The 25,661-nt window shown below is 43.4% G+C and overlaps 1 protein-coding gene across 1 annotated transcript in view; it reads left to right on the top strand.

Moving 5' to 3' along the window:
• Positions 1-25,661, top strand: part of cacna1ab (calcium channel, voltage-dependent, P/Q type, alpha 1A subunit, b) — a 115,492-nt gene that overhangs the window by 86,079 nt on the left and 3,752 nt on the right. Inside the window, exons 39-47 of the mRNA XM_061087939.1 lie at positions 3,411-3,516; positions 4,486-4,593; positions 8,261-8,364; positions 13,228-13,349; positions 14,237-14,372; positions 15,604-15,693; positions 19,134-19,151; positions 19,656-19,691; positions 22,368-22,569. Coding sequence (XP_060943922.1) covers positions 3,411-3,516; positions 4,486-4,593; positions 8,261-8,364; positions 13,228-13,349; positions 14,237-14,372; positions 15,604-15,693; positions 19,134-19,151; positions 19,656-19,691; positions 22,368-22,569 — 922 coding nt within the window. The remainder of the gene's footprint in view (positions 1-3,410; positions 3,517-4,485; positions 4,594-8,260; positions 8,365-13,227; positions 13,350-14,236; positions 14,373-15,603; positions 15,694-19,133; positions 19,152-19,655; positions 19,692-22,367; positions 22,570-25,661) is intronic.

Genomic DNA, 25,661 nt, shown 5'->3' with positions numbered 1-25,661 from the left:
TGGATTTGGAGAATCGAGCATTTCCGCATTCGCTGTCTCATTTTGTCTCTCTCAGTATAAACTCTTCTCTCTATTTCAATCTCTCTCTCTCGTTGACATCCAGATTCACCCAGGATAATAAAAAGATAAAGTGCTTCAGGGAAGAACAAATTGTTTCTGATAATTTACGTTAAGGCTAAGAGGAGTGTGAAGTGTGTGCATGAGCTAACACAACAAGCTACTTAAGCTAACATCTCATCACTGGGTATAAAAGATGTATATTCGATTCTCAACTTTTCAGAAGTACGGCTGAAAGGTGTTTGATACCATCTCAGCTTTATGATGATACTTCATCCAGAGTCTTACTGTCAGAAAAAATATACATGAAAAATATAAATATAAAGTCCGATCTTGAGGCAGCAGTCTCTCTTCAAACAAACCAGTCGGACCCAAGCAGGGAGACTTTGATTCTCAGAGATCCTTTGATCAACATGAATCAATCAAATGAATGTAACCAGCACCAATTGTATAAATGTATAAAATCCTTAAACTTATTCTGTATGAATCCTATGATCACATATTGCAAACACTGAACCTGGATGTCAGTCGCTCGTTCACTCCTGTCTCTCTGATTTGTTTTTATCTTTTCCTTTTCTTCACTCCTCCTCCTCCTCTCCACTGTCTTATTCTACTTTTTGCGCCTTTTACCAATTTATGTTGTTATGCCTCCGAGCCGGTGACAGCCAGTAAACATACGCACACACCGACGTTGGTATGTTGTCCAGGTTTGGCACGAAAGGCCACGAAGGCCTCATAAATGTATGTAAACTGAAAATTCACCGGTTGGTGGAGGCATACAACCGAAGGGCGCTTATTCTTTTTCTTCCTTTCTAAGTTTTATAAACTTCTCTCCCTCTGTCCTTCCTCTGTCCTTCCTCTGTCCTTCCTCATTCCTTCCACTTGTGAGTCCGCGAATCAGCTCATCTTCACTCCTTCACAGAATCCCTGGTCCGTCTCTTCTCACCCTCTCCTTTCTGTTCCCTCTTCTCCGTCCTCTCCAGAATGTCAACTTGTCTCGGCAGTGCCCCCCCCCGACCCCATCACATACTTCAGCCATCGCAGCCTTCCAGTATTTATTGATCGAGTTTCGCAGAAAGAAGAAGTCTGTTAATTAAAGACCTTTAGAGAAGTCCTCTTGTTTCTCGTCGGAATAGACTGATTACCAGATTGCTCTTAATGTCTCGGTAAGGTTCTCCATCTTCCCTTTAGTGGAAACAGTAGTTTTGCTAACAGAGCATCGCGTGGTTTACGAACTCCACCTCTTCTCCGTCAACTTCTGTCAGTGTTGTTTCTAGTCCTCGTCTTTATCTCTTGTCTTGTTCTGTAATTTCCAGCCTCTCTCTTCTCTTTTGTTTCTATCTACACACAAATCGCACTCAAACTTCTCTCTGTTACTTCCGACTGAAACACGTCCTCCTGAATCCTCTTCTACTCTCTCAGTGTTTTCCACGATCCTCCTCTCCCTCCTCATCCCCTTTTTATCTGTAACTACATCTCATGATCAAGCTTAGCTTCACCGAGTTTAAGTCGACTAACTGCTGTCCCTGCCATGTGTCCCCTTCGATAGACCCCTCCCCTTACCCCACAGTACTACAACAACTACTACTACTTCTACTACTACTACTACTACTACTACAAAGTCTGGTTGATCCAAAACAACAAAACAGGCCGAACATCAATCATCTCTTTTTGATCTTCTCTATGATTTGTTTTCTTCTTTCAGGGAATGCCACAACTCTACTCCTCTCTAACTCTGAGTCCCTCTTAAGACACTGCACCCGTTTGGCATCGAGAGAGATCTGGACCTGATATGAAACATTAACCATCCGTGTCCAATTTGACTCTGATTAACGGAGCCACGATTGTAAAAAAAATATAGAGAGCAAACTTTAAAAAATATCAATCAGTAGGATCGATCCAATTAGATTGAGGATACTCTCTTTGCGCGGATGCACGGCTGCTTGTATTGTGGGTATTGAGGGAAATTGGGGGGAGGGGGGGGGGTTGTTAGTGGGATGGGTAGGTGGGAAGAGTTGGGGCTTAGATAGTGGGAGTGAAGTCAAGGCATGCTGCATGCTCTGTGTCGGGGTTTTGTGGGATTTTTGTTTCTAGCGGGTGTGTTGTTGCATGCGACCCCCCCCCCCGCACTCTGTGTCCGGCTCTCCAGCCCCCCCCCCGCTGCCTGCCGAGCGCTGTGGATGTTGGCCGATGCCCTCTGCCTGCCGCACACTCGGCTCTGGGCATGCCCGACACTCGCACACACTCAGGAACACACAAGCACGCACGCACACACACAACCCCGTCGCCATCACACCACGTGCTTGCCATCGTGAGTGCCCAACGCTCATGTTCGTGGGTAAAGGCGATGGACGCCAGGATAGAAACGACAAGCGGCCCCAGGCGGCCCAGCTTGTTTTGTTCTATCTGCAGGTTCCTCCATTGGTTTTACTTGGTATAGACATGTACAGACAGGGAACCTCCTAACAGGTAGGGGGAGCTCTATAGCAGATGCCTCAGTTCAATTCAACAGCAGAATTACACCAGTGATACTGTTATTGTTCCCCAGTCGACCTATTTTGTGGACTCCAATTAAGTACCCTTAATTGGAGTCGGTGCAAATAATTGTGTGTAAGTAGGTGGGGAGGGATGTTGGGGTGGGGTGGGGGGGGGGGGGGTCGGTGTATGTGTACTGTTGTATACATCTATATCTATATGTGTGTAACCACAGAGATGTGTGAATGCGCCAGAGCATTCACACATTTAGGGAACATGGGCACAGGTTGGGTCGGAAGCCATTTTGGCTCTGATTGTTCTTCCTTGTGGTTCTTGGCTCTCACAGTTGCTTAGCAGCAGATGGCCTCTCATTGGATAGCTGTGCTGTCATGTAGAGTATCACTGGCAAGAAAAAAAAACAGACAAAAAAAAACAGGAGACGCAGGAACTCGTCTTTTTTTTCTTCAAGCAAACGCTCTCGCACTGATAAAAAGATCCAAGTGTGCAGCAGATTTAACACACGATCGCACAACAGTCTCTTAATCTCACACACATTTGACAGAGAACATTAAAAACACAAGAGCTGATATTCCCTGACTTGACGAATTATGCTGCGTTTATCAGAATTGAATCAGTAATGATCACAGTGAGGCTCAGTCGCTCTTGTCTGAACCCGAATCTGCTTCAGGGAATATCGAATTAAACCTGGACAAATCCAAGTCCACTTCTAATCGGCTGTTGTCTATGGAGCTCTCTCAACCCCGTCCCCTAAAACCCCCCCCGACCCGCTCCCCATTCCCCGGAGATTCAGGCACTCCGCCCGTTTAGCAAAGACGCATCCCCCTTCTCATCCTCTCATCCCGACTGGCTCTCCACAGAGGCTGCTGCGCATGGATCTGCCGGTCGCAGACGACAACACGGTGCATTTTAACTCCACCCTCATGGCTCTGATCAGGACCGCCCTGGATATAAAGATCGCCAAGGGTACGACTCACAGTACTATCAACCCCTTTACTCTTTCATCTGTTCATCTTTCCTGTCTGATGCTCCCGGGTGGTTCCCGGGGTCATTCACAAGTTTCATCATATGTTTGTTTCCCTACTTTTATTCAAGTCGTCTTTCGGTTGTAGAACCAGACTTTTTGATTTCACGTTTCAGTCTTTGTAAAGCTTTCACTCAAACTGTGCTTGTGCTCAAACTGTGCGCTTGCGCTCAGATTTCCTTCCCTCCACATTCAGCTCTTCTCCTCTCGCTCTTCTCGCTTCTGTGCACTTCTGTGGAATGTTGGCAATTTAATTTGTCGACACTTCGCCTGGCATTCTATTTATTGGCTGACAGAAAAGAATCCAAGAGCAGATATTTCACGTGTGCACAAGAGCAACGTGAGCATGAGCACAGGAAATCTGACAAAAAGTTCTGCGTTTGAGCACAAGCGGAACGAGACCGAGCACAAGCAGCAGCTGTTTTACAAAATCGGAAATTGAAATCAACACGTCCTGCTCTCAAACCGAAAGACAAAGAAAACCATGTTATTCTGTTGTTCTCTCTTCAAAAGGGAATGTTGTTTATTATTGTTGACAAAATTATGATATTATGACACTAACCCATTACTTTTTTTGTGGGGGGTTGTATGTGCATATGTGTGAATGGTTAAATATATTTCTTTTGGGACTTTGTGCCATTGGGCCTCACCTTCCGTGCCCTGTTTCTATGTGTGTGGGATGTTTGCAAATGTGCGGATGTATGCATGTTGGATGCTTGTGTGTGTGTGTGTGTGTGTGTGTGTGTGTGTGTGTGTGTGTGTGTGTGTGTGTGTGTGTGTGTGTGTGTGTGTGTGTGTGTGTGTGTGTGTGTGTGTGTGTGTGTGTGTGTGTGTGTGTGTGTGTGTGTGTGTGTGTGTGTGTGTATTTGTATGTGTGGGGGAACTCTGGGATGCTGGGGGGGGTTGCACAGGGGGTGCAGACAAGCACCAGATGGATGCCGAGCTGAGAAAGGAGATGATGGCAATTTGGCCGAACTTGTCGCAGAAGACTCTGGACCTGCTGGTGACGCCGCACAAGGGTAAGTTGAAGGAAGGTGCGCATAGTGGTGTGTATGTGTCCGATCACCAACTCACCAAGAGGACAGCTTCGACCAGTCAGTGTCACTCACTGCTTCACATCTCCTGATCAGGCCACGACAACACAAACTCACTCTACATGGAGATACACATCCACGACTACATGTCCTCCAGGCTCACCAGCACACACATGCACACAGACCCTGTTCAGACCCGGTGATCTCAAAGGTCCCGAGTGATCCGATCACAGCTGGTCAGCGCTAAGTCCAGACCACATGCCGAGGTGGTCTGGGACACGTGTGGGACCACATGAAGGCCCCCCCCCCCACAGGACGTCTCTGAGCCGCTAAACAGAAAGCTAATTTCCCAATCACTCTTTCAACTCTGAGTAATACAGCAGTGTTCACCAGTACTCAAATATGAATATATTGTCAAGAGGTTGGTAAATACTGTATTGTCTTGGTAATATGTCACTTCTTAACAGAAGTGAGCCCCAAGGTTCTGCAGTTAGATAGATAGATAGATAGATAGATAGATAGATAGATAGATAGATAGATAGATAGATAGATAGATAGATAGATAGATAGATAGATAGATAGATAGATAGATAGATAGATAGATAGATAGATAGATAGATAGATAGATAGATAGATAGATAGATAGATAGATAGATAGATAGATAGATAGATAGATAGATAGATAGATAGATAGATAGATAGATAGATAGATAGATAGATAGATAGATAGATAGATAGATAGATAGATAGATAGATAGATAGATAGATAGATAGATAGATAGATAGATAGATAGATAGATAGATAGATAGATAGATAGATAGATAGATAGATAGATAGATAGATAGACAGATTACTTTATTCATCCCCGAAGGGAAATTAAGTCGTCATAGCAGCCGGTATATTTGAATACAATAAAATACAATACAATAAAATAAAAAATATTGAGGTAGAAAGAATAAAAACAGAAATACAAGATAAATAGGTTGATAAGGCGCAGTGGCAAGATGATCAGTTGCATCTGGGGACTTAAAAATGTAAATTTGTTTTGTTCTTAAACCGTTTTAACATATTTTTGCACATCTCAGTGTCTATTCGAAGATTTTTTTTAACATTCTTCTTTTTTTTTTTTTAACAATATGTTTATTAGGTTTTTTCAGGTAGTTAAGTACAAACAGACAAGTACTAGGAATAAGTAAGAAATTATGCCAAAATGGAAGGAAAAGAGAAAGAAAGAAAAAAGAGTCCATTGAAATAAGATAAAATAAAAACAGAACAAAATACAAACAAACAAAACAAACAAACAGGGCGTACAACTCAAGACAATGAAATGTATTGATGCATCACTAGTATACAAAATACATTAAAAAATGAATGCAGTTCTTGTAGAATTGTTTAAGCTTGTTTGTCAAACTGTATCGGATTTTCTCCATGTGTAATAGAGAAGTGAGTTCTGAAAGCCACGTCTTGAAGAGTGGCACTGCTTCTGACTTCCACTTTAACATTCTTTGTGAAGTTGGTGAATCCGTCCATTCGGCCCCTCGTGACTCCGCCCTCGTTCTCGCTCACTCTCTCGCTCACACGGACACGAAATAACAATTCAGACAAATGACGATGTCGTGTTTATTAACCTGTAGAGCGGAGGAGTGGACACGTTTGAATGACAGGTGCGGACACACGTACTTAATGATGTCCAAGTGTGATCAGGTCTCTCAGGACTGGAGACAGGTCCATACATCACACACACACACACACACACACACACACACACACACACACACACACACACGAACACACAGCTGCCCACACACTGGTCAGTCCTGGTATCAGGGGGTGTCTGCTATAGAAGATCCTCTATAGAAGTCTTTTCACTACAGGAAGAATTTAGAGGCAAATAAATTAGCACAATAGGCTGATAATTAAATTCAATATGAAAACTGAACGTGACGAATGAACATTTTCAGGTAAATCTGTTCAGGACAATAAGGATATTTGAGCGGTTTTAGTGCCAACATGACTCTAACTAGCATACTTCTGCATGTTCAGCAGGAACTTTGACTTGTTTGGCTACATGCATGGCAGTTGATGAGATACACACGATATGCGTTGTCATGTCTGATTGCCCAGTAATGTAATGAAGAGAATAAGATATGTGCGGTCGTATCTTATCACGTGTTTTAATGCTGGAAGACTCGTAGCCGTGCCACTTTGAAAAGGTCGCCGCCCATTCAGTGATGTTATCTGAGAGCCAAAACAAAGCTCAACGATTTTTCTGATTTTTAATGTTTGATGTGTTTCATCCAAACTCCGGGGATACACGTCCGGAGTTTGTCGAAAAAAGTTGAGCTCCTGTTTCCCAGGGATCATTTGACGGAGGCGTCCGTGTCTTTCTTCGTGAGGCGGCTGCTTCGGTCCTCAGCCTTAATATTGAGATAAAAGATTAAATACACTCGAGGTTTGATATGGATAGAGAACGATACGCGAGAATGTGAATTGATAGGTGAAGCATCTGCCTGTGAAAAGACTACCGGCTTTGTTGTGGTATTAACTGTGCAGTGATGTAATAACGTGTGTTGTTGTGTTGTTGTGCACCAGCGAGCAGGTTCAGCTGTTTCAGTTCAGGATTCAATGTTTAAACGGAGGTGATCACGAATTCTTTAAGACAACGAAAGAGTTTTAGAACTGCACTTTAATTAAAAACAATATAATAAATGCTGTAAATGAAAAATAAAAATTAACCAAAGAGATCAAGGGTTTGTGACAAGGAGGGTGAACACAAGCATGAAGGTGTGTGTTTGCATCCATGTCACAATCACAGCTCCATTAAAAAATGAAATAATCAAATAGGGTTATCTATACATATCTATATCTATATGTAGATATAGATTATATATATGTCAAATGTTTATAAAGATGGACAACATGAGAGCTCCACAAAAGTGTCTCGATCGCCCCCTGGTGGATGGCTCCAGTACAGGTCATGAATCCCACCTCCTCCACATTAACAGACGGGACATTGACCAAACTGAAAAGGTCAAAGTAGAAGTTAAAATGATAAAAGGGCTCAGGATTAAAAACTGAGGCTGACTCGTGATTGGTCGAGTGCACGTCTCCATCCACCAATCACGAGCCAAGACTTAAAATGACGTCATTGGCGCACAACTGCAGCGTTCGTGTCTTCGGATATTTTTCGCTTCATCTCTGGATTGTGGGAAACACGTCGTCCATCTTTATTTATATAAATCAATGATGTAGTTTTAACGTAATCCTGCTAAATAACAAACAAACAAAGAGGAAAATATGATAACTAGCAGAGGTAATGAGTTTGTTTTTCTCTACCTCTGTGGGTGAGGATGATGTAGTGACATTAATCTTTCACTCTTTCAATCCGACAAAGTGTTTCTCACCCATCATTTGTTTCCATATTCTGGTTAAACTTTACTTTGGAGACGTACAAACCTGAAGGAGACAGTTTGAATTCTGCATTTTGAGGTTGAGGTGACTCCACATGAGTCCCAGTCGTCCCTGCTGCTGGTGCACTCTGCATGTCACAGTGGATTCCTCTCGTGTTGTGTCATCCCCCCCCCCCCCCCACGGCTCAGGGTCCCATACCACTCGGGTCTAATCTTGCAGGGTAACTTGTCATTTTCTCAGCAGCCACAGACTTGACGGTCGGCAAAATCTACGCCGCCATGATGATCATGGAGTACTACCGGCAGAGCAAGACGAAAAAGCTGCAGGCGCTGCGTGAGGAACAGGTAGACGCCCACCCAGAGAAATGCCTTGAACGCAGACATTCTTCCTCTTCTCTTTCTCCTCCTCCTCTTCCTCCTCCTTCACCTGGTTCTCTCTCTCCGCTGCCACTCTCCTTCAGACCGAACGTTGTCTCCCTGCTAAATATGATTTGTAAAAGCATCAGAGCCCTTTAGCTGCACGCTACCCTGAGAACCGGCCTCGTCCTTCCTCCAGCACCTTGTCGCTGCCTCTGTTTGTTTGTTCGTTCTTCGCGTGCTTGCGTGCAGATCCAGGTTCTCCAGTTGTTTCACTTCCTCCAGCTAGTCAGCAACTTCCCCCTCTGCTTCAAGTCTTCTGCTTCTTTTCACCATGACATGTTTGAGCATGGTGGCGAGGATCCAGAGTTTGGAGGATTACTCATTTACAGCGATTGTCTGTGTTGTCGATGATGTTTTGCATTTTGATGATGATGATGATGATGATGATGATGATGATGATGAAGATGATGATACCACATGGCCTCACATTTTGTTCAGTGTCAGTGTTCTTCCCCCCTCCTGTCGGTGAATGCCCTTGAGATGCACTCGCTCCCTCTGCCTGGTCCACACTGTGAAACATCTCTCCACTCAGGCAATGCCTCCGGTTCACTGCAACAACTTATGCAGCAATTATAATTATTATTTATATATATTTAAATATTAACAAGTCCAGACTCATTGACTGAGACACATCCAGGGTTCCCTCTCATCCAGGAAAACACTTTTCCACTCATGGAAACAACCTGGAAATTGTTCAAAATTACCAAATAACCTGGAAATAATCTTTATTGTCCTGGAAATTATTGGGTTGTATTTGAGCTTCATGCATTTACTGTAAACGTGAGTGTGTGAAGCTGTGTAGTGGAACAGGAGCGCCCTCTCCTGCAACTTCCCTGTAACTACAGGCCAGCAGGGGTGCATGTAACAACACCAATACTTTGATAACTCTCCTACCTCAGAGTTTCCTTACAGTTGTTATTATTTTATTAATGTAGTGATAGAACATCAGCAAATGTTCTTCATGAGAAGGAACCCAGGCACTTCCTGCAGTGTTAGATTTGTGTTCTGAAGAACGAAGGAGCGTGTTGGTGACTGGAGAGCATGTTACTCTTTTTTATTTTTCCTTTTTCCTTCCGAAGAGTTCGAGCCTGCAGTCACAGTGTATGCTGGTATGTTCCTGAATGCAGCCATCCCATTGGACAGAATGGACTGGTCCAAACAGGCTCTCTCAACATCAGGCCTTTAACCGTCTCTGTGTCACTGTGTCTCACCGTCCGTCTCTATCCTGTCTCTGTCTGTGATGCAGCACTTCAAAGAAAGAATCCACTCAGAAACCTCTTAACCCTGTCACTTTGATATCTGATCATTTATTATTATTATTATTATAACATAAGTGTTGTTTCGATGGAGTTTCAGATGATTTCATTGTGTCTGTGTCTTAAATCAAATATCCGTACATTTCTGGACTTCAGCAAACCTATAAGGAAAAATCCAATAAATTATTATTTATTGATTGAAACACAATTAATAAAGATCCAGTTTTGTCCATCAGAATAAAACAGATTATAAAATAAAAGTATCTGATGGGTGGTTCTCACCCTTCGTGTTCGCTGCATTTCATATTAACGTCCAATTAATGATGATGAATGATTGGTTAATCTAATAATCTCATTGGATGCAAATGTTTATGCATCACCACTGACTTCACAGTGACGATTTTTCCTGGGATTCCTGGGAATCAGCTTTACATTGTCTTTCTAATATTTGCAGACATATCTTGGAAAATGCGTATTTCAGACCTTATATTTTGTAATTTCTACAAATACAAGGCACTGTTCCATCTAAGTTTGCTGTCAGGGAATCTTTTATAATTTAAATCAGGGCTGTAATAAGCTAGATAGATAGATAGATAGATAGATAGATAGATAGATAGATAGATAGATAGATAGATAGATAGATAGATAGATAGATAGATAGATAGATAGATAGATAGATAGATAGATAGATAGATAGATAGATAGATAGATAGATAGATAGATAGATAGATAGATAGATAGATTACTTTATTCATCCCCGAAGGGAAATTAAGTCGTCATAGCAGCCGGTATATTTGAATACAATAAAATACAATAGAATAGAATAAAATAAAAAATATTGAGGTAGAAAGAATAAAAAACAGAAGCACAAGATAAAATAAATAAAATAGGTAGATAAGGTGCAGTGGCAAGATGATGTTAATAGTACTGATGATATGATGGTAATGTTATTGTTAGACAGTATATAAGAATAGTACAGTATATATAGAATATAATATAACATAATATATATTTATATATGATAGTAATTATACCAATATAAAAGCAGTATATAGTAATAGTAATATAGAGCTATTACTGTTATTACTGTGCGCCATTAATGAAGTAAGCTACATATCCATATCCTGAATTGTAAATTACAGGGATCCGAGTTAAATGTGTGAAAGAGAAATGTAAAAGTAGAAAAAATCCAAAAGCATCATGAAAAGGCTGCAAAGATCACAACAGTGTGGAGAACCAGGAAGTGGATTCTTTGTTTAACTCTCATCTCCCCCCCCCCCCCCCCTCTGGTGTTTTCCTCGTGCCGAGTCTTTGCTGAGTTTTTGTCACGTGTCTGATATTTCGTTGTGTTCCTGTTTGTCTGCGCTCCGTGCTTCTCCTGTCTGTTGTGTGTAACCCTTCCTGTCTCCCATGTCATCTCCACACTTCTGACGCTCTCCCCCTTTGCTTCCAGGAAGAGATGGGACCTTGACTTATCAAGCTCTCCCTGTTTGGTCAATCCAGGTCGATTGTCACCAAGTTTCTGTAACCAGGAGCCGTTCTCTCTGGTCCTGTGTGTTGGTGAATGTGTGTGTGTGGTGGTTGGTGGGATGTTGAGTTCCTGGGACCAGTGGCTCTGTATGTCATCAGTGCTGAGACTGATACATACGTCGCTGCAGAGGCATATTCCATTTAAGCTGCTGGGGTTCCACAGCTCGTGTTTTCACCTCAATCCCTCAGTCTGCACAGTGAATTGTCTCAGGACACTGAGGTCACTGGGGCTTGAGCTTTAGTGGTCAAACAACCCGACTGTCCAGAGAAGGAAGGAGAGCCGATCGCCTCCTCGGCACAGGAGGCGACGCCTGGACAGGAAGTGACGGACAGGCTGCACTCGTAGAGTCACAATTACTGAGCTTTTCTGACCAGTAATCGATATTTCACACATTCATAACAGTTTTTGAACTTAGTAAGCCGGCCTGTGGCGCAGATTTAGAAATAAATCGACCACATCAGGACGCCTCCACCAGTCAACTCACCAACCTGTATTCAAATCTGTCAACTGTTAAAACGTGTTCGTTTATCCTTTAAGAGAAGATGAGTCAAAGTATTTATTTCGGAAAGCAATGAACAGGTTACAGCAAAGCAATGGGCTTCCAGTACACTAGTTGTATCAGAGCGCCACGAACATCCGACGCCTGTCTATTTAATAGCAGTCGATCTTCGTTCCTCCTCCTCGGAAGTGCGCAGGCGTAATCCATCCTCCTGGCTTTTGGAATAAGAAAGTAGAACAGGGACACTCCCAATGACGTTCCTACTACTCTGATAGTTGCTAGCCAACTCTATCCTGATTTCGTCTCCTAACCTAGCCTTGAGTAGAAAATGTCCTGCTCCTTGCCAAATGAGCCATAACAAACTCTCTCTAGACTCTCCTATCAGGACAGCTGTGAGACTGACCATCGTTGTGACGCACACACATTACTAGCAAATTCCAAATATTAAATATGATAAGAGAAAGGTTTAAAATAATGATTTGTATAAGGTTTTATACCTGACTCAAACCGCTCCTTACCTCCCCTCCCGCCTTTATTGCAAAGAGTGTTGCAAAGAGTGAGTGCCATTGTAATTGGAGAAAATATTATTGTGTTTCTGCTTCATCAAAAAACATGTGAGAAATGCAAGTGAAAGATTCATTATTAACACTAAGCAGCAACAGTTATTAAAATCATTTGTATGAAGCATAATATTTAGCCAAAACTGTTTCTATCTTTATTGTTAAGAGTTCAGTCAGACACAGACTATAGTTAAAAGTTTGAAATCCCAACACAACTGGTTAAACTGTAAGAACCAAAGTGCAGCGTGACGAGCCTCCTGTCCAGCTGATCAGCCTCGTGTGTCTGACGAGGTTTGGACCTGATTCGGTTTCTGAACAGGCCTCCATCCATCAGCGCTCAGCATCCGGCCTTTAGCCTCCCGGCTGTGGGGGGGGCATGACACAAGCTGTAGTGGTCATGAGGACTCCACTACCCAGGACCCCCTGGGAGCCACGCTGCCTGACCTCCGACCTGTCAGATGGAAGCACACGTTGCTTTTTAACACAACTGGTTCAGGATCAGATGTGTTCTTCCCACAAAAAAAGTCATATTACTCAAAAGATTGTTAAGCAGTGATTTTTGAGTAAATGTCTTTTTACCTTTGTGTTTCATGAGTGTGGTATTTCGGTCCATGACCTGTGATTTAAGAGCAGTTGTACCTTTAACGCCAAAGGTAGAAGTTCCCCTCCGACACAGATCTGAGATCAGCCGTCTCTCCTCCAACTCCAGTCCAAAAAACAACGACTTTGTAAAGTGTCTCTTTAAACACGAGTCGGAGGAGGTCAGCAGATCCCGGATCAGTGGTCCGCCAGGGAACTTTACCTTGGCTCCCCACAGCCATGTCCTTGCCGATGGCGCCCCCATGTGGGTGCATGCTGCGAGTGCATCCTGTGTTTGTGTCCTGTGTCCGCCCCCTGTGTGCCTGATGCCAGCCTGCAGGCCATGTCGTGTATCTCACACAGAACCGAACGCCATTAATGTTTCAGCGCATGGAGCCGCCCCCTGAGGGAGGGGGCACGGAGGGCCAGGGGGGGCAGGGCGTGGACGGCCCCCCCAGCACCCAGCCCGACAACATCAACAGCATGTGAGTGCCCCTGTGGGGGGACCGGGGGGGGCACATGTACTGTTCTGACATAGAACAACACATGGACACACACATTTATATCCTGTATACATGTTAATGCTCTATATATAAATATACTCTGTCTACATACAGGCATTATATTTTAAATGTTGGCTCCTTCATCAGGTGATGAGGGAGGAGCCATGTGTGTTGGTGGTAAACTAACAATAATAATAAGTAGGGCTGGGCAAGTTAACTCGTTTTAATCGAGTTAACTCAAGTGATGAGTTAACTCGATTGTTTATCCGCCAATTATTTTCTTTTTTCCTGTTCTGCAGCAGTCAGCAACAGACTTTCACAAAATAAAAGCCTGACTTTCACAATAAAACAATAAATAATCAAACCTGAGTTAATGCGAGATAAAATAATTAATCGAGTTAACTCATCACTTGAGTTAACTCGATTAAAACGAGTTAACTTGCCCAGCCCTAGTAATAAGCTCTAGTCATTGAGCATCTTTCAAAACACAGTAACAACGTGCTTTGCGAATCGAAAATCAAAAATCAAAAGCAAAAGGAAGCAACTTCAAGATCACACAGCGTTAGAGTAGAAATCCAAAAATAAAAAGTGTTACAGAGGAGAAAAGAGTCAACAGAAGATAAAGTCAAATTAGTTTGAGATTTAAATCGTCAGTATAATCAGGAGGATGAAAAAACAGATCTATGAATGTGTGTCCTTAAGAGAGAAGGACTTTGTGCTTATTTATTAGCGTCTTTGTAACAACACAAATTGTCACATATTCAACAATTGACTGCAAAACGATTCACAGACTATTCAGGAAACTGTCTCCTGGTTTGTAATTCACCGACTTGTGTGTGATTGTGTGTGATTGTGTGTGTTGATGCCAGACCTCCAGAGGGTTGCATCCCCGAGAGCCAGTCGTGGGTGTCGGACAAAGGCCAGGAAACGTTCCAGAAGCCGGACAACTGGAGCCCGGACAGGCCGTACCCCGACGATCTCCACGACAACCGGCACAACCCGCAGGTAGGATGTGGTCGCGATGCGTCCGAGCGGCGGTGACAGTCCATCCTCAATCACAGCTGAACCGTCATGTGACCGAGCGCTGGTCGACGAAAAGCATTTTAATTACAGGTGTCAAGATGCATCGGTAAAAATCTGTCTACGAAAAGAAATAAAGACAAATTGAAGACAGAGTGGAAAGTTAAATCCTCTGATTTTATTCGTCTAATTCAGGTGAATATTTATATTTTTGGGATTCGTATCTTACCTCAGAGGAAGCCGGATGAACGAGGATCAGTCAGAATCCATCGTGTTTTCGAAATTGAAGTCTTTCCTGATAAAAACACAAGAGCTGTTTGTCCTGAATCCACAAACCTCTCATGAACGACTGGTATCTGAAGATCTGGACGTGGTTGTTGCTCCAGCGGAGACGACTCTGTCCTCTCAGCTCTTTGTTCATGTTTCTCTCTTCATCCTTCTGCTCAGAGACGTCTCCTGTTTACAGTCGTCCCATCTTCCCTTTCCTTGATGGTTTTTCTTTTTTTCCTCCTGGAGTTGGTGGATGTGTTTTATGACGTGCACCTTTTCCTCCTCACTGACCCTTACCTTCACTTGTCTGTTGGGACGTCCCTTCTGCACCAGCACCTCCTCTCTCACTTTAACCACAAAGTACGAAATGGATTTGGAAAGAAAAGGCAGAGATCTGAGACACTTCCCTTCCTCCAGTCTCCAGAGAAGAACGTTTTATTTCTGCAGTGGTCAGAGTTACACACTGATCTAATACCTCAGTCGTTTGTAAAACCAAAACACAGGTTGCAACCATTGATGTGAATAAAGATGGAAGACTCCACTTCCTCCCATGACCCAGAAATTAAGCCAAAATATCCCGAAGCTAACGCTGAATCAGTCAATCATGACCTTTACCTGTTCAAATAACCACTAAAAAACAAACTCACCAGAACCATGACAGAAACCATCTTTGCCTTGGCCCATGTCTCACCTGCTAACATGGAGAAGGCAGGGTTATCGACCTGTACTGCGGGCGGCCACTAGGGGGCGAGCAAGGCACTTTGGCTCCACTCTCAGGGAGCCGTCATGTCGTCCATCTTTATTGAAGTTTATAGTTGCAACAGTTACTTTAAGTTGCCTAAGTCCAACGAACTACAATAAACTTTGGTCAGCGAGCCCCTCCCCCTGTGTGAGTCCCCTCCCCCTCACAGACAGCGGTCACGCCCCCTCTCGTTGTGTTTTGCAGACGGTAGAGATGAGGGAGATGGGGCGCTATCACCCAGTGGATGGGCATGGGCGGACCCTCTCCATGCCCCGCCTCTCGGCAGACAACCAAGTGAGCACCTTCATCCCTCCATCCTCACCTTCACCTCCACCCATTAGCACCGTATAGAATATCATTGTCCATTATCGTGAGGAAGTGAATTGGAAAAGTGTCTCCTTGCATCAGTGAAAACTAAAACTTGTATCTCAAACCGATGAAGCTTTATTCACAAACACACAGATTATCTTTTCTTTCTGAAACAGTAAAAGACAAAATACAGGAAACATATATTTCACATCACAATTACAGTTAACAAACCATCAACGCTTTAGTTGAATTAAATTGTAGAATCCTTTGTCTTTGATTTAATGGTAACAACTCATATTCATGAATGTATGAATTAGTTCTTTGTGCTAATTCTTTATTCTGCTTTATTTCAAGATAACATTTATATTTCTAATCTATCTTAGTGTTACGGATCAGATATATTATTATTCATACTTTACAATAAATACATGTTTTTATTTACTCAAATTTTCTGTAGATTCAAAGATTTTGTTGTTAATTTCTCTGAATGGGAAACAAGCGTTAGGATGCAACACAACAGGACTTTGATCAAAATCACTTCCTCCGTCGGGTCCCTCTGTTTGTCTTCCTCCCTCCTCCTCTTCCTCCATCTCCCACCCCTCACCCCTCCCTCAACCTCACCCTCCACTCCTCCACTCCTCCACTCCTCCACTCCTCCACTCCTCCACTCCTTCACTCCTCCACTCCTCCACCCTCCGCTCTGAGACATATCAGAACAGCGGAGCGTCATGCTGACGTTAGAGCAGCGTGTACGAGAGGCTGGATGAAGTGTCCTAGATATGTATGTAAATATATATCTAGAAGACCTGAATGTGTAGAATATTTTCCAAACCTGATCCATCTCCATTAAATCCTTGGTGTGTCTGTCTTGTGTAAACTGTGGCCAGAGTTAACGGGACAGGATCACGGACTCTGCAGCGCCTCAATCCAATCAGATAAAATCACACAGTGTCCAAATCACACAACTTCATATCTGTGGTGACAGGTTCATAAACAACAGATGATTGGTTTGATCCAAGAAGTCAAAGGTCGAACTTAAAGCAACACAATACAACTTTTACTGAGCAACAGCGCCCTCTGCAGCGAACACACGGTTCTGTTGGGCACTTTGCAATTAACCAACTATATTACCCATGATCCTCTGCTTCCTGATCCAGAAGAGTTGCTGATGTAACAAATCCACCAAACTCTGTTTAGAATTCTTAATAATTAATACGTTTCCTGATGAATATGGGAGATAAACTCTGTCTTTTTAACGGATCTACAGTTCAGCTTCACAAAAAGTTGCATAGTGTTGCTGTGTAAAAGAGGCGATGCAGCTTTTTAAAACTATAAAGTTAAAGATTCATGTTTAAATTGAGCTGCACATCAAACAAATTCAGTGAGAAGAAGAAAATGAGTGATTAGGGTTGACAAATTCCGGGAATATTCAAAGTTGAAAACTTTCCATGGGAATTAACGGGAATTAACAGGAATAAACTGGAAATGTTGTGGGTAATTTATACTAACTGTATTTACCTTGTCATATACAGACATAAATATAAACATTTTGTTGTGTCATAGGCTGATTTGAGCCCTGAGGAAACTTTGGGCACTTGACTATATGCTTCTGCATCGTTGTGTCATTCTTAACATAGGTCTTTGCACAGTATTTGCAAATGTACACAGCCTTTCCTTCTACATTGGATGAGGTGAAATGTCTCCACACATGAGAGAGTGCACGTGGCATTGTTCTGTAGAATAAGATGAGAAAAAAGTTTGTAAAAAAACACTAATGAAATGCCAGAGATATAAATAGTTAGTCAAACAATTGGAATCGTCTGTAAACATATTATACAATTGAAGGATAAATGAATGGAAATAGGCTAGATGAACAGATGAACAATCCTCAATCAGCATGATAATATATTTTCCCCAGTAATATCATGGAAACTTACCTGACTAGTCCTTCACTCTACAGCAGGCCTCAGTAGCCCTGCTGTAGAGTGAAGCATGCTGGGAGTTATCTGTGCATGTGATGGAAGAATGCACAGTGGAGGGTTGAAACTCAACGTTCCATACATCTTTAAAATAGAGTTTTGAATGATGTTTTTATTGCTCAGCGTGTAATTTGCATATTATTTTTTTTTTCAAAATTCCCAAAATTCCCTAGCTTAATATTCCAGTGGAAAGTTTCCAGAAAGTTTCCGGAAATTTACCAGAAACTTTCCGCCCCATTGCAACCCTAGTTGTGATTACTAACAACTTTGGGTTCAATGCTTCTAACAAACATTCATATTTAGTTTTCACAGTAAAACCCCATGTTTAAAAAAGGGATCATGTGATCACACAGGATAGAGTCTAATAAAGGATGTTTTGATTATGTTGCTGGTTATTAAACGTGTGGTTCTCTCCATCGCTTCAACCTCCACTTCCTCTTGAATCACGAGTCCCGTATGTTTCTCTGAGCATTTGTCACGAAAACGAAAGAAGCAGGAGCTGGAATCTACTTTTCAAAAACGCTCAAAGTATTTCCAAATATTTCCAGCGCAGAGGATTTATGTATCCTGTCACTCTGAGGCCTCTGGCTGCAGTTTCACACGCTCACACATGCCCCGCCCCCCCGCCCGCCATGCCACTTCACCCACGTTGCTCTCACTTTGGTCTGTTGGTTCCTGCTGAAGTGTTTTTCTGTTTGAGCGATAAACCGGAGGAGGAGAGAGAATTATTGAGGCTCGCTAATACTTTGTGCTTGTGAAATAACATTGCAGTTGTGCATCATCATCAAAAAAATAGTTTTGTAGCTGTAGAAGTATCGTGTGTGTGTGTAATTTTTATATTTGTACAAATCAGTACGATTCCCATTCACTAACCATTAATTCTCTCATTAATAACGTGCTGCAGCAGTTTTGCCCCAATTTGGACAGTGGGGATGAAATACACAAATCTACAAAATATTGCAACAGATACAAAACTTTGTCACACACTCACAAAAAGTGACACACTGACCTTTTTTCACAAGCACCAAATATTATTGAACGTAGTTTGATTCCCTAAATATTTATACTGAGGACGGTGGTTTTTTGACAGAAGCAGAACTTTGAGGAGTGAAGAGTCTGTTTTTCATCTTAATTTATGATTTTAAGTCCCTGACACATTTAAGAGTGATTGGATTAAATGATTATTGGAACATTATTTATATTTGTAGTAACTTTTAGTCTAATTAGTGTTGATCATTCGTACTATTGTAAAACTAATCATCTGGACTGCAGAGCAAACACAACAGAAATACTTCAGATTGAGTTTCATCTCCAATTAACACAATTAGGACGTAACTCCACATGATAAAAGGCAGAGGTGTGTGTGTGTGTGTCTGTGTGTGAACAGTATAAATGTGTGTCTAGACACTGTAACTTATTGTCTTCTAACACTGCTCTGCTTTACAGAGAGTTCATGCTGTCTCGGTAAGTGTGCGTGTGATTGTGTGTGTGTGTGTGTGTGATTGTGTGTGTGTGTGTGTGTGTGTGGACGCAGACGCATCTTGTCCTCTGTCCTCTCTCGCTCACTGGCACCTCGCTCTTATTTGTGTGCTCTGTTCTTCTTCTGCAAATTAACTGGGTTCTCTCTTTCTCCTCTTTCTGTCCCTCCTTTATTTCACATCCTTTTTTTTACCTTTCCTCAATCTGTATTCATCCCACCTTCATTTTCCCTCCCTCCTTACCTGTCCCACATCTCCTTCATCCTTCTCCTCTCTCTCTCTGCCTTGATTTTCTTTTGGTCCTGGCGGCTACGCTCTGTCGGGCCTTTGCTCTGTGTGTGTGTGTGTGTGTGTGTGTGTGTGTGTGTGTGTGTGTGTGTGTGTGTGTGTGTGTGTGTGTGTGTGTGTGTGTGTGTGTGTGTGTGTGCCTGTGTGTGTGCGCTACACTGCTCTGCTCTACGTATCATCTCTGTGTTTGCCTGCTCTGCAGCGGAGGAGACACAGGCCCCGTGGAAATAACCTCAGTGTATGTACCTCCCTCTTTCTCTCAACCTCTCTCTCTCTCTCTCTCTCTCTCTCTCTCTCTCTCTCTCTCTCTCTCTCTCTCTCTCTCTCTCTCTCTCTCTGCAGCAGAACTGTCTCTGTTCAGATCTACTTTGATCATCTCTCCGTCTTTTCTGTCTCTCCATCCTTTCTTTGAGCTGTCCCAGCCTCTCTCTCTCTCTCTCTCTCTCTCTCTCTCTCTCTCTCTCTCTCTCTCGTGTCTGCTCGTGTTGAGGTCACTCTGCTCCTCCATTGTTGGTTCTCTGTGATGAGTTTCCCTGGAGATCTGCTTGTACGCAATGTGCGTGCGTGTGTGCTTGTGTGAGTGTGCGTGCGTGTGACGTGTGTGTGTTTGTTCCTCTCCGTGCGTCACGTGTGTGTTTCTTCCTGCTGCATCGCTGCAGACTGGCTCAACAGTATATGACAAAAGCATGAACTGGCCTGATATGCAACTGTTGGTCTCTGGCAGCGTGCCGGCATGTCGTCAGTCCTGCATGTGATGGAGAGGGGGGGTGGGGGGGGGGGTGCTCTACAGTGGAGTGAAAGTTGTTCATCAGAGGCGATGAAGTGGAGCTCTCATACATCGTCATCTGTAGCCGTCGTGTCTGTCTCTAGTCAGATGACGCCATTGTTTTTAACTTTTCCTCTTTCTTTTTATAAATAATAAAGAAATATCCTGAGGTACAGGAACAGAGGGATAAACAATGAAAGACAAGTTTATAGTAACTCATATCTCCACCAAGGACCGAGAGTCTCCTTATGAAACCACATTTACCTTCGCTACATCCAGACTTTTATTTTTCTCATCAAGATCCATATATTATAACCTGAAAAATCAATGAAATTCTTCAAGAAATTGAAAAAACTAAAATACCAGATCCATCCCCTGTTCCGGATCCACAGCAAACTTTTGATGGGTTCGTTCCTGATCCAAACTGCATCCTTACAACAAGTTTTGTGGTAATCCGCCCACGTGGTTTTTGTGTAATCTTGCACAAACACAAACAAATATACCAACAAACAAACAGACAGGCCTTGGCCGAGGTAAAACAAAAAGAGAAGCTTTAACCATCGATTACTTTCATTAGGGTTTGATCTGCAAGATATTTAATCAACTTTTAATCTCAAGATTTTTCAGACTCATGTCTCGTGCTTGAACCAAGTTTTCGTATAAATCAGTTCATGTTTAGTTTTAGTGCGAATATTCTTCTTCTTCTTCTTCTTCTTTAAGTTTTAAACAAACAGGGGTCACAACCCAGTTATCAGGGAGTTGATTGTCGACGTAAATGTTTCATTCCAAAACAGACATCCAGAGAATGTGTCACATCATTTTAAAGTGTGTGTGTGTGTGTGTCTGTGTGTGTGTGTGTGTAGACGTGTGATAACCTGCAGTACACTGTGCTGCCACCTACAGGACATGCATGGCTTGTGTGCAGACTGCTGGGTGTGTGTAGTGCTGATCCTCTTCAGGATGGGAACTCCTCTTTGTGTTCGTCTGTGTTCGGCCGGCTGCCTGCAGACTGACGATGTGTGCTCGGTCGTCAGGGCGACATGAAGCTTTCAGTGGGGGGGGGGGGGGGACTCACCGGGTCAGAAGAGTCCGACCTGAACCCAGAAGGAAAATCACAAAAGACTGGTTCCAGAACGCAGCATGTAGACTTTAACTGGAGAGAGTTACCTGACCTGTTAACGTATTCCTTCATGAAAAAGGTTATAAAGCCAAGAATAGAACATCTCTCTTCTCTCGAACTCTCTCTCCATCACGTCAGGCCTTTTTTAAACGGGCTGATACTGTAAGATATTAACATGCAAACCATCCTTGTGTTAAAATCCTACAACTTCCCAACAATTTAGAGGAATATAATCTGTAGGATGTTCCTGTCGGGTTCTTGCAGAGCTCCTTGACCAGAATCCAAGGTCGTGTAATGTCAGTTTGCCTCATCTGCTCGGACGCCATGTTTGATTCATGTCACACTCTGTGTTGGGGAACAGATATGGATCCAATGCGAGTCATCTTCAGACGAACGTGTATATCTCAATATCTAAATCACTTCAAGTGGAACGTTGATTATAGAGACTTATCAGCTTTTGCAAGATCGTCTACCGATATGTTCTGTGAGTTGTTATTAAACTTTCAATCTTTCCAAACTGGGTGTGACCTGAATGAATCACGGCTGCCACCTGGAGAAGGTCCAGCTGTGCATGTGAGGCCTGGTTCCTCCAGCCTTCCTCCATGCTTGCTCTGTGTCTCTCTGCCTGTCAGCTCCCTGGTGATTTCCGTCTGTTTCATTACCTCCATGTTCCGGTGGAGGAGCATGTGCTCGTTGATGGGTTAGCGGTCAGGGAACTCAGAAACCATTAGAGTGTCTCGTTTCAGATCAGAGCCAGAACAACACGCAACCTGAATATGAATTGTCAGAGTGTGGTTCACCACCGAGTCATTTGATAGACGAACATGAGACAGGAGCTGGTTTTTAAACCAGAAGCAGCTTAAAGTCAGTGAAGTGTGAAGAGAACAGACTTGGATTCATTAAATCTCACCTCCTTTCTCCTCTCTCTCTCTTTCTCTCCCCCACTACTTTTTTTTATCTCTTTTCTCCTCATCACCTCACTTCCTCTCCTCCCTTTTGGTTCTCCCCTCTCTCCTCCGTCCTCACAGACCATCACCGACACCAGCCCGATGCGGCGCTCCACCTCCAGCCTGGTCCACGGGCGCACGGGCCGGGGGGTGAGGCTGGACGACTACTCCCTGGACCGGGTGGTGTCCGAGGAGGCGCGGCACGGAGGAGGACGCCGGCACAGGGAGCGGAGTCACCGGGCGTCACAGCGCTCGCTGACCAGATACACGGACGCAGACACGGGTGAGGAACTCATCACGACTCCTGCACAGATCAGTGGTTTCAGCTGCTGCGGGTCGGTCCGTCTGACCGTTGGTTGGGAAGTTGAGGTTTTCCACTGGTTTAACATTTAAAGACAAGGTCCCTTAAATAGAAAAGACTAATACAAGTCTTAATTTGTGAATGTAAAACCAGGTAATGACATGATGTCCGTCTCTGTAGCACGTACAAAGACCCCAAAAACTTACGATGGCGCTCAGTGCAGACCTTCGCCAACTGTCTCTTAAATTCCATCAAGCTCAACACTCATAGATATCAGTTCCATTATTATGCCTGATTAGTGTCACCAAGATTCCCAGAGAAATCAACGAAAAAGCTGAAAAATGCTCTTTCCTGCAAATTCCTCCGTCCGCCCCTTGATCCAGGGTTAGGGTTAAGGCCGATTTATGCTACTCCGTTTTGACGGACACGGACAGATAGGACCGCCCTCTCCGCCGTGGAAAGCCCTCTCCGAGCTTTTCGTGCACCTGATTTTTCTAACTGTCCGAGTTTATTTCGGATAGCCTACGGACAGCCCTTGGCTGTGATTGGTCCACTAACGACATCATTTCCGTACAACGTCATTTAGGTATGACGTCATTTCCAAACACACCTACGATTCTACGATTAATGTGACGTGTGTGTTAAGCCAGCGGAGTTGTCCGGCTGACGGTGGCTCGTTAGAGCACTGACGGCATGTGTGCACGGTCACAGACGGTTATAACGAGCTTTCATAACGGCACTAGCGGGCTAGCCACCATGCTAACTGCGGTGGTAACAGTGCAAAAACCCGCTGTCACAACTTTAATTCCACTTCTTTAATGACACTGTTTCTATAATACCGCCAGGTTAGAAGCAAACACTGGGTAGTAGTTAGTATCGGGAGTCCCTGCTGACTGTGTGTGGAAGCTGGAGTTGAAGCTAGCTGGGGGGGAAGCTAGCTAGCTCCGTGTAGCTTCAAGCTGTGGAATTAGCAACACAGTTCGGAAACAAGACCGGGGAACCGCTGCGCTAAGAAACGATTACATCACCATTTTGGTGTCATTTTATTTCATTTAGTTTCCATCGTAGCCTACACTGTGTGTGAGGAAAGTGGGCAGTAGGTAAATAAACAGCGTGGACTTCTTCTGATTACTCGTGAGGTAGGCTTCTCCTAGCTTGTCTTCCGTTGCGCCACCTACTGTTCTGGCTGAGAATTGTTTTCAGCACGTAGAACTATAAATGAAAAAGTGTCCGTCCGATCCGTCCGTTCGTCCGTCCGTAACGGATTCAGAGTAGCATACTGGACCCTTTAGGGTTAGGGTTCTTCCTTAACCTGGATTATGATGCATTAGCAGCAGCATCGTTAGTAGCAGATTGATTTAAAATCTCACCATGTGGATCCTTCCCGGCCCAACATCACACCAGAGGATGTGGCCCCTGAACTGAGACACAGCAAATAATGTTTTTAGTACTTACACGAAACATTTGTGATAAGTCGAGTATTTTATGAACAAGACAAGAGTTTCCCTTCCAGCTGCTTCCAGGGAGAGTTGGTCCTTCTTCCAGTTCCTCGGTTCTCTCTCTCTCTACGTGTTCCCGTTAAATTCTAAACTAGCGTGTGACAGAGCGTAGACTGATAGCAAATGATTTTCCTTAAAGAAATCAGAGAAGTTGTTCCATCTGGAAATAATGAAGACACATGTACCGCACAGCAGCATTATGCATCAGAGCTCTGTGGGGGGGGGGGACTCAGCCGCAGTCATTGAGGCAAATAAGCAAAATCGCTGTTGTTCATGGAGGTGGGAGGCAGCAGGCTCGACTCCGTGGCTCGACTTCTTCGTCTCCACATTTCATGCAAGTCTTGGCACAAAGACGTCCTTGAAAAGAACATTGTTCACTTCATCCCTCGTTTGGAGAACAAATTGGATTCTTCAGCTGTAAAACTAATCCAACAAGTTAGACTCTAAATCCCCTTTATAATTGGAGAGCGCTCTAATCTGATGGATCCTCTGCTTCCCAGCCTCAGTCGCTTTATAAATTACTTTTCCTTGTTCCACCTTCAGGTTTTGCTTGGTTTTACCATTGTAGAAATTGTCTTTTCAATTTAATATAACTTCCTATTGATTCTGCTACATGTCAGGACTCTAACCCCATAGATTCCCATGAGCCGGAGTGAGGCAGAAACACGAACACTTGGTCCAATGACGTCAAACAATGTGCGTTAGGTACCCAAGAAATATGAGACCGATTGGCCAGATGGTGGCGCTGTAATCAAGAAGAAAAAATCAAGTTTTAATTATCTGCTTGGGTTTGTTAAAACGTGTTCGTTTATCCTTTAAGAGAAGATGAGCCAAACTCAGTTTGCTCAAAGTATTTATTTAGAAAGCAATGAACAGGTTACAGCAAAGCAATGGGCTTCCAGTACACTAGTTGTATCAGAGCGCCCTGAACATCCGGGGCCTGTCTATTTTATAACAGTAGATCTTCGTTCCTCCTCGGAAGTGCGCAGGCATAATCCATCCTCCTGGCTTTTGGAATACGGAAGTGAACAGGAGACACTCCCAATGATGCTATAGTTGCTCGGCAACCTGTTCACGTCATGAAAGGCCTTGAACCAGCAGATGCAATGTCGGCCAAAGGTGTTTACAATAGGAGAAAAGATTATTATGTTTTCTGCTTCAGCAACACAATCCTGACTGTAAACATTTGGATCCTCGAAACCAAAGCAACATACAAAATTAAGTCAACAACGTCACTCTGTCTGACCTCCTATCAAGACAGCTGTGAGACTGACCATCGTTGTGACGCACACATAATTCTAGCTAGTTTCAAGGTTGAACATTCTGAGAATCTAAAGATTATTGCTAATAATCTGTATGAAGGCCTAATATCTAACTAATACTGTCTCTAGCTTTATTTGGTTAAGAGTTCAATCAGACACAGACTATTACTAAATTGGAAATCCCAACAGGTTGCACCATAAGTCCATTGACTTGGAATTGGAGTCAAACTCAATGTGATCTACACAAGAGTTCTCTTGGACCTGACAAATCCACCATGATGGATTTTTGCCATTGTTATGTTGCCAGCACCAA

This window comes from Limanda limanda, chromosome 2, assembly GCF_963576545.1.
Source record: "Limanda limanda chromosome 2, fLimLim1.1, whole genome shotgun sequence".
Lineage (NCBI taxonomy): Eukaryota > Metazoa > Chordata > Actinopteri > Pleuronectiformes > Pleuronectidae > Limanda > Limanda limanda.
Note: the sequence above shows the minus strand (reverse complement) of the source record. Positions and strands in the feature narration are given on the sequence as shown.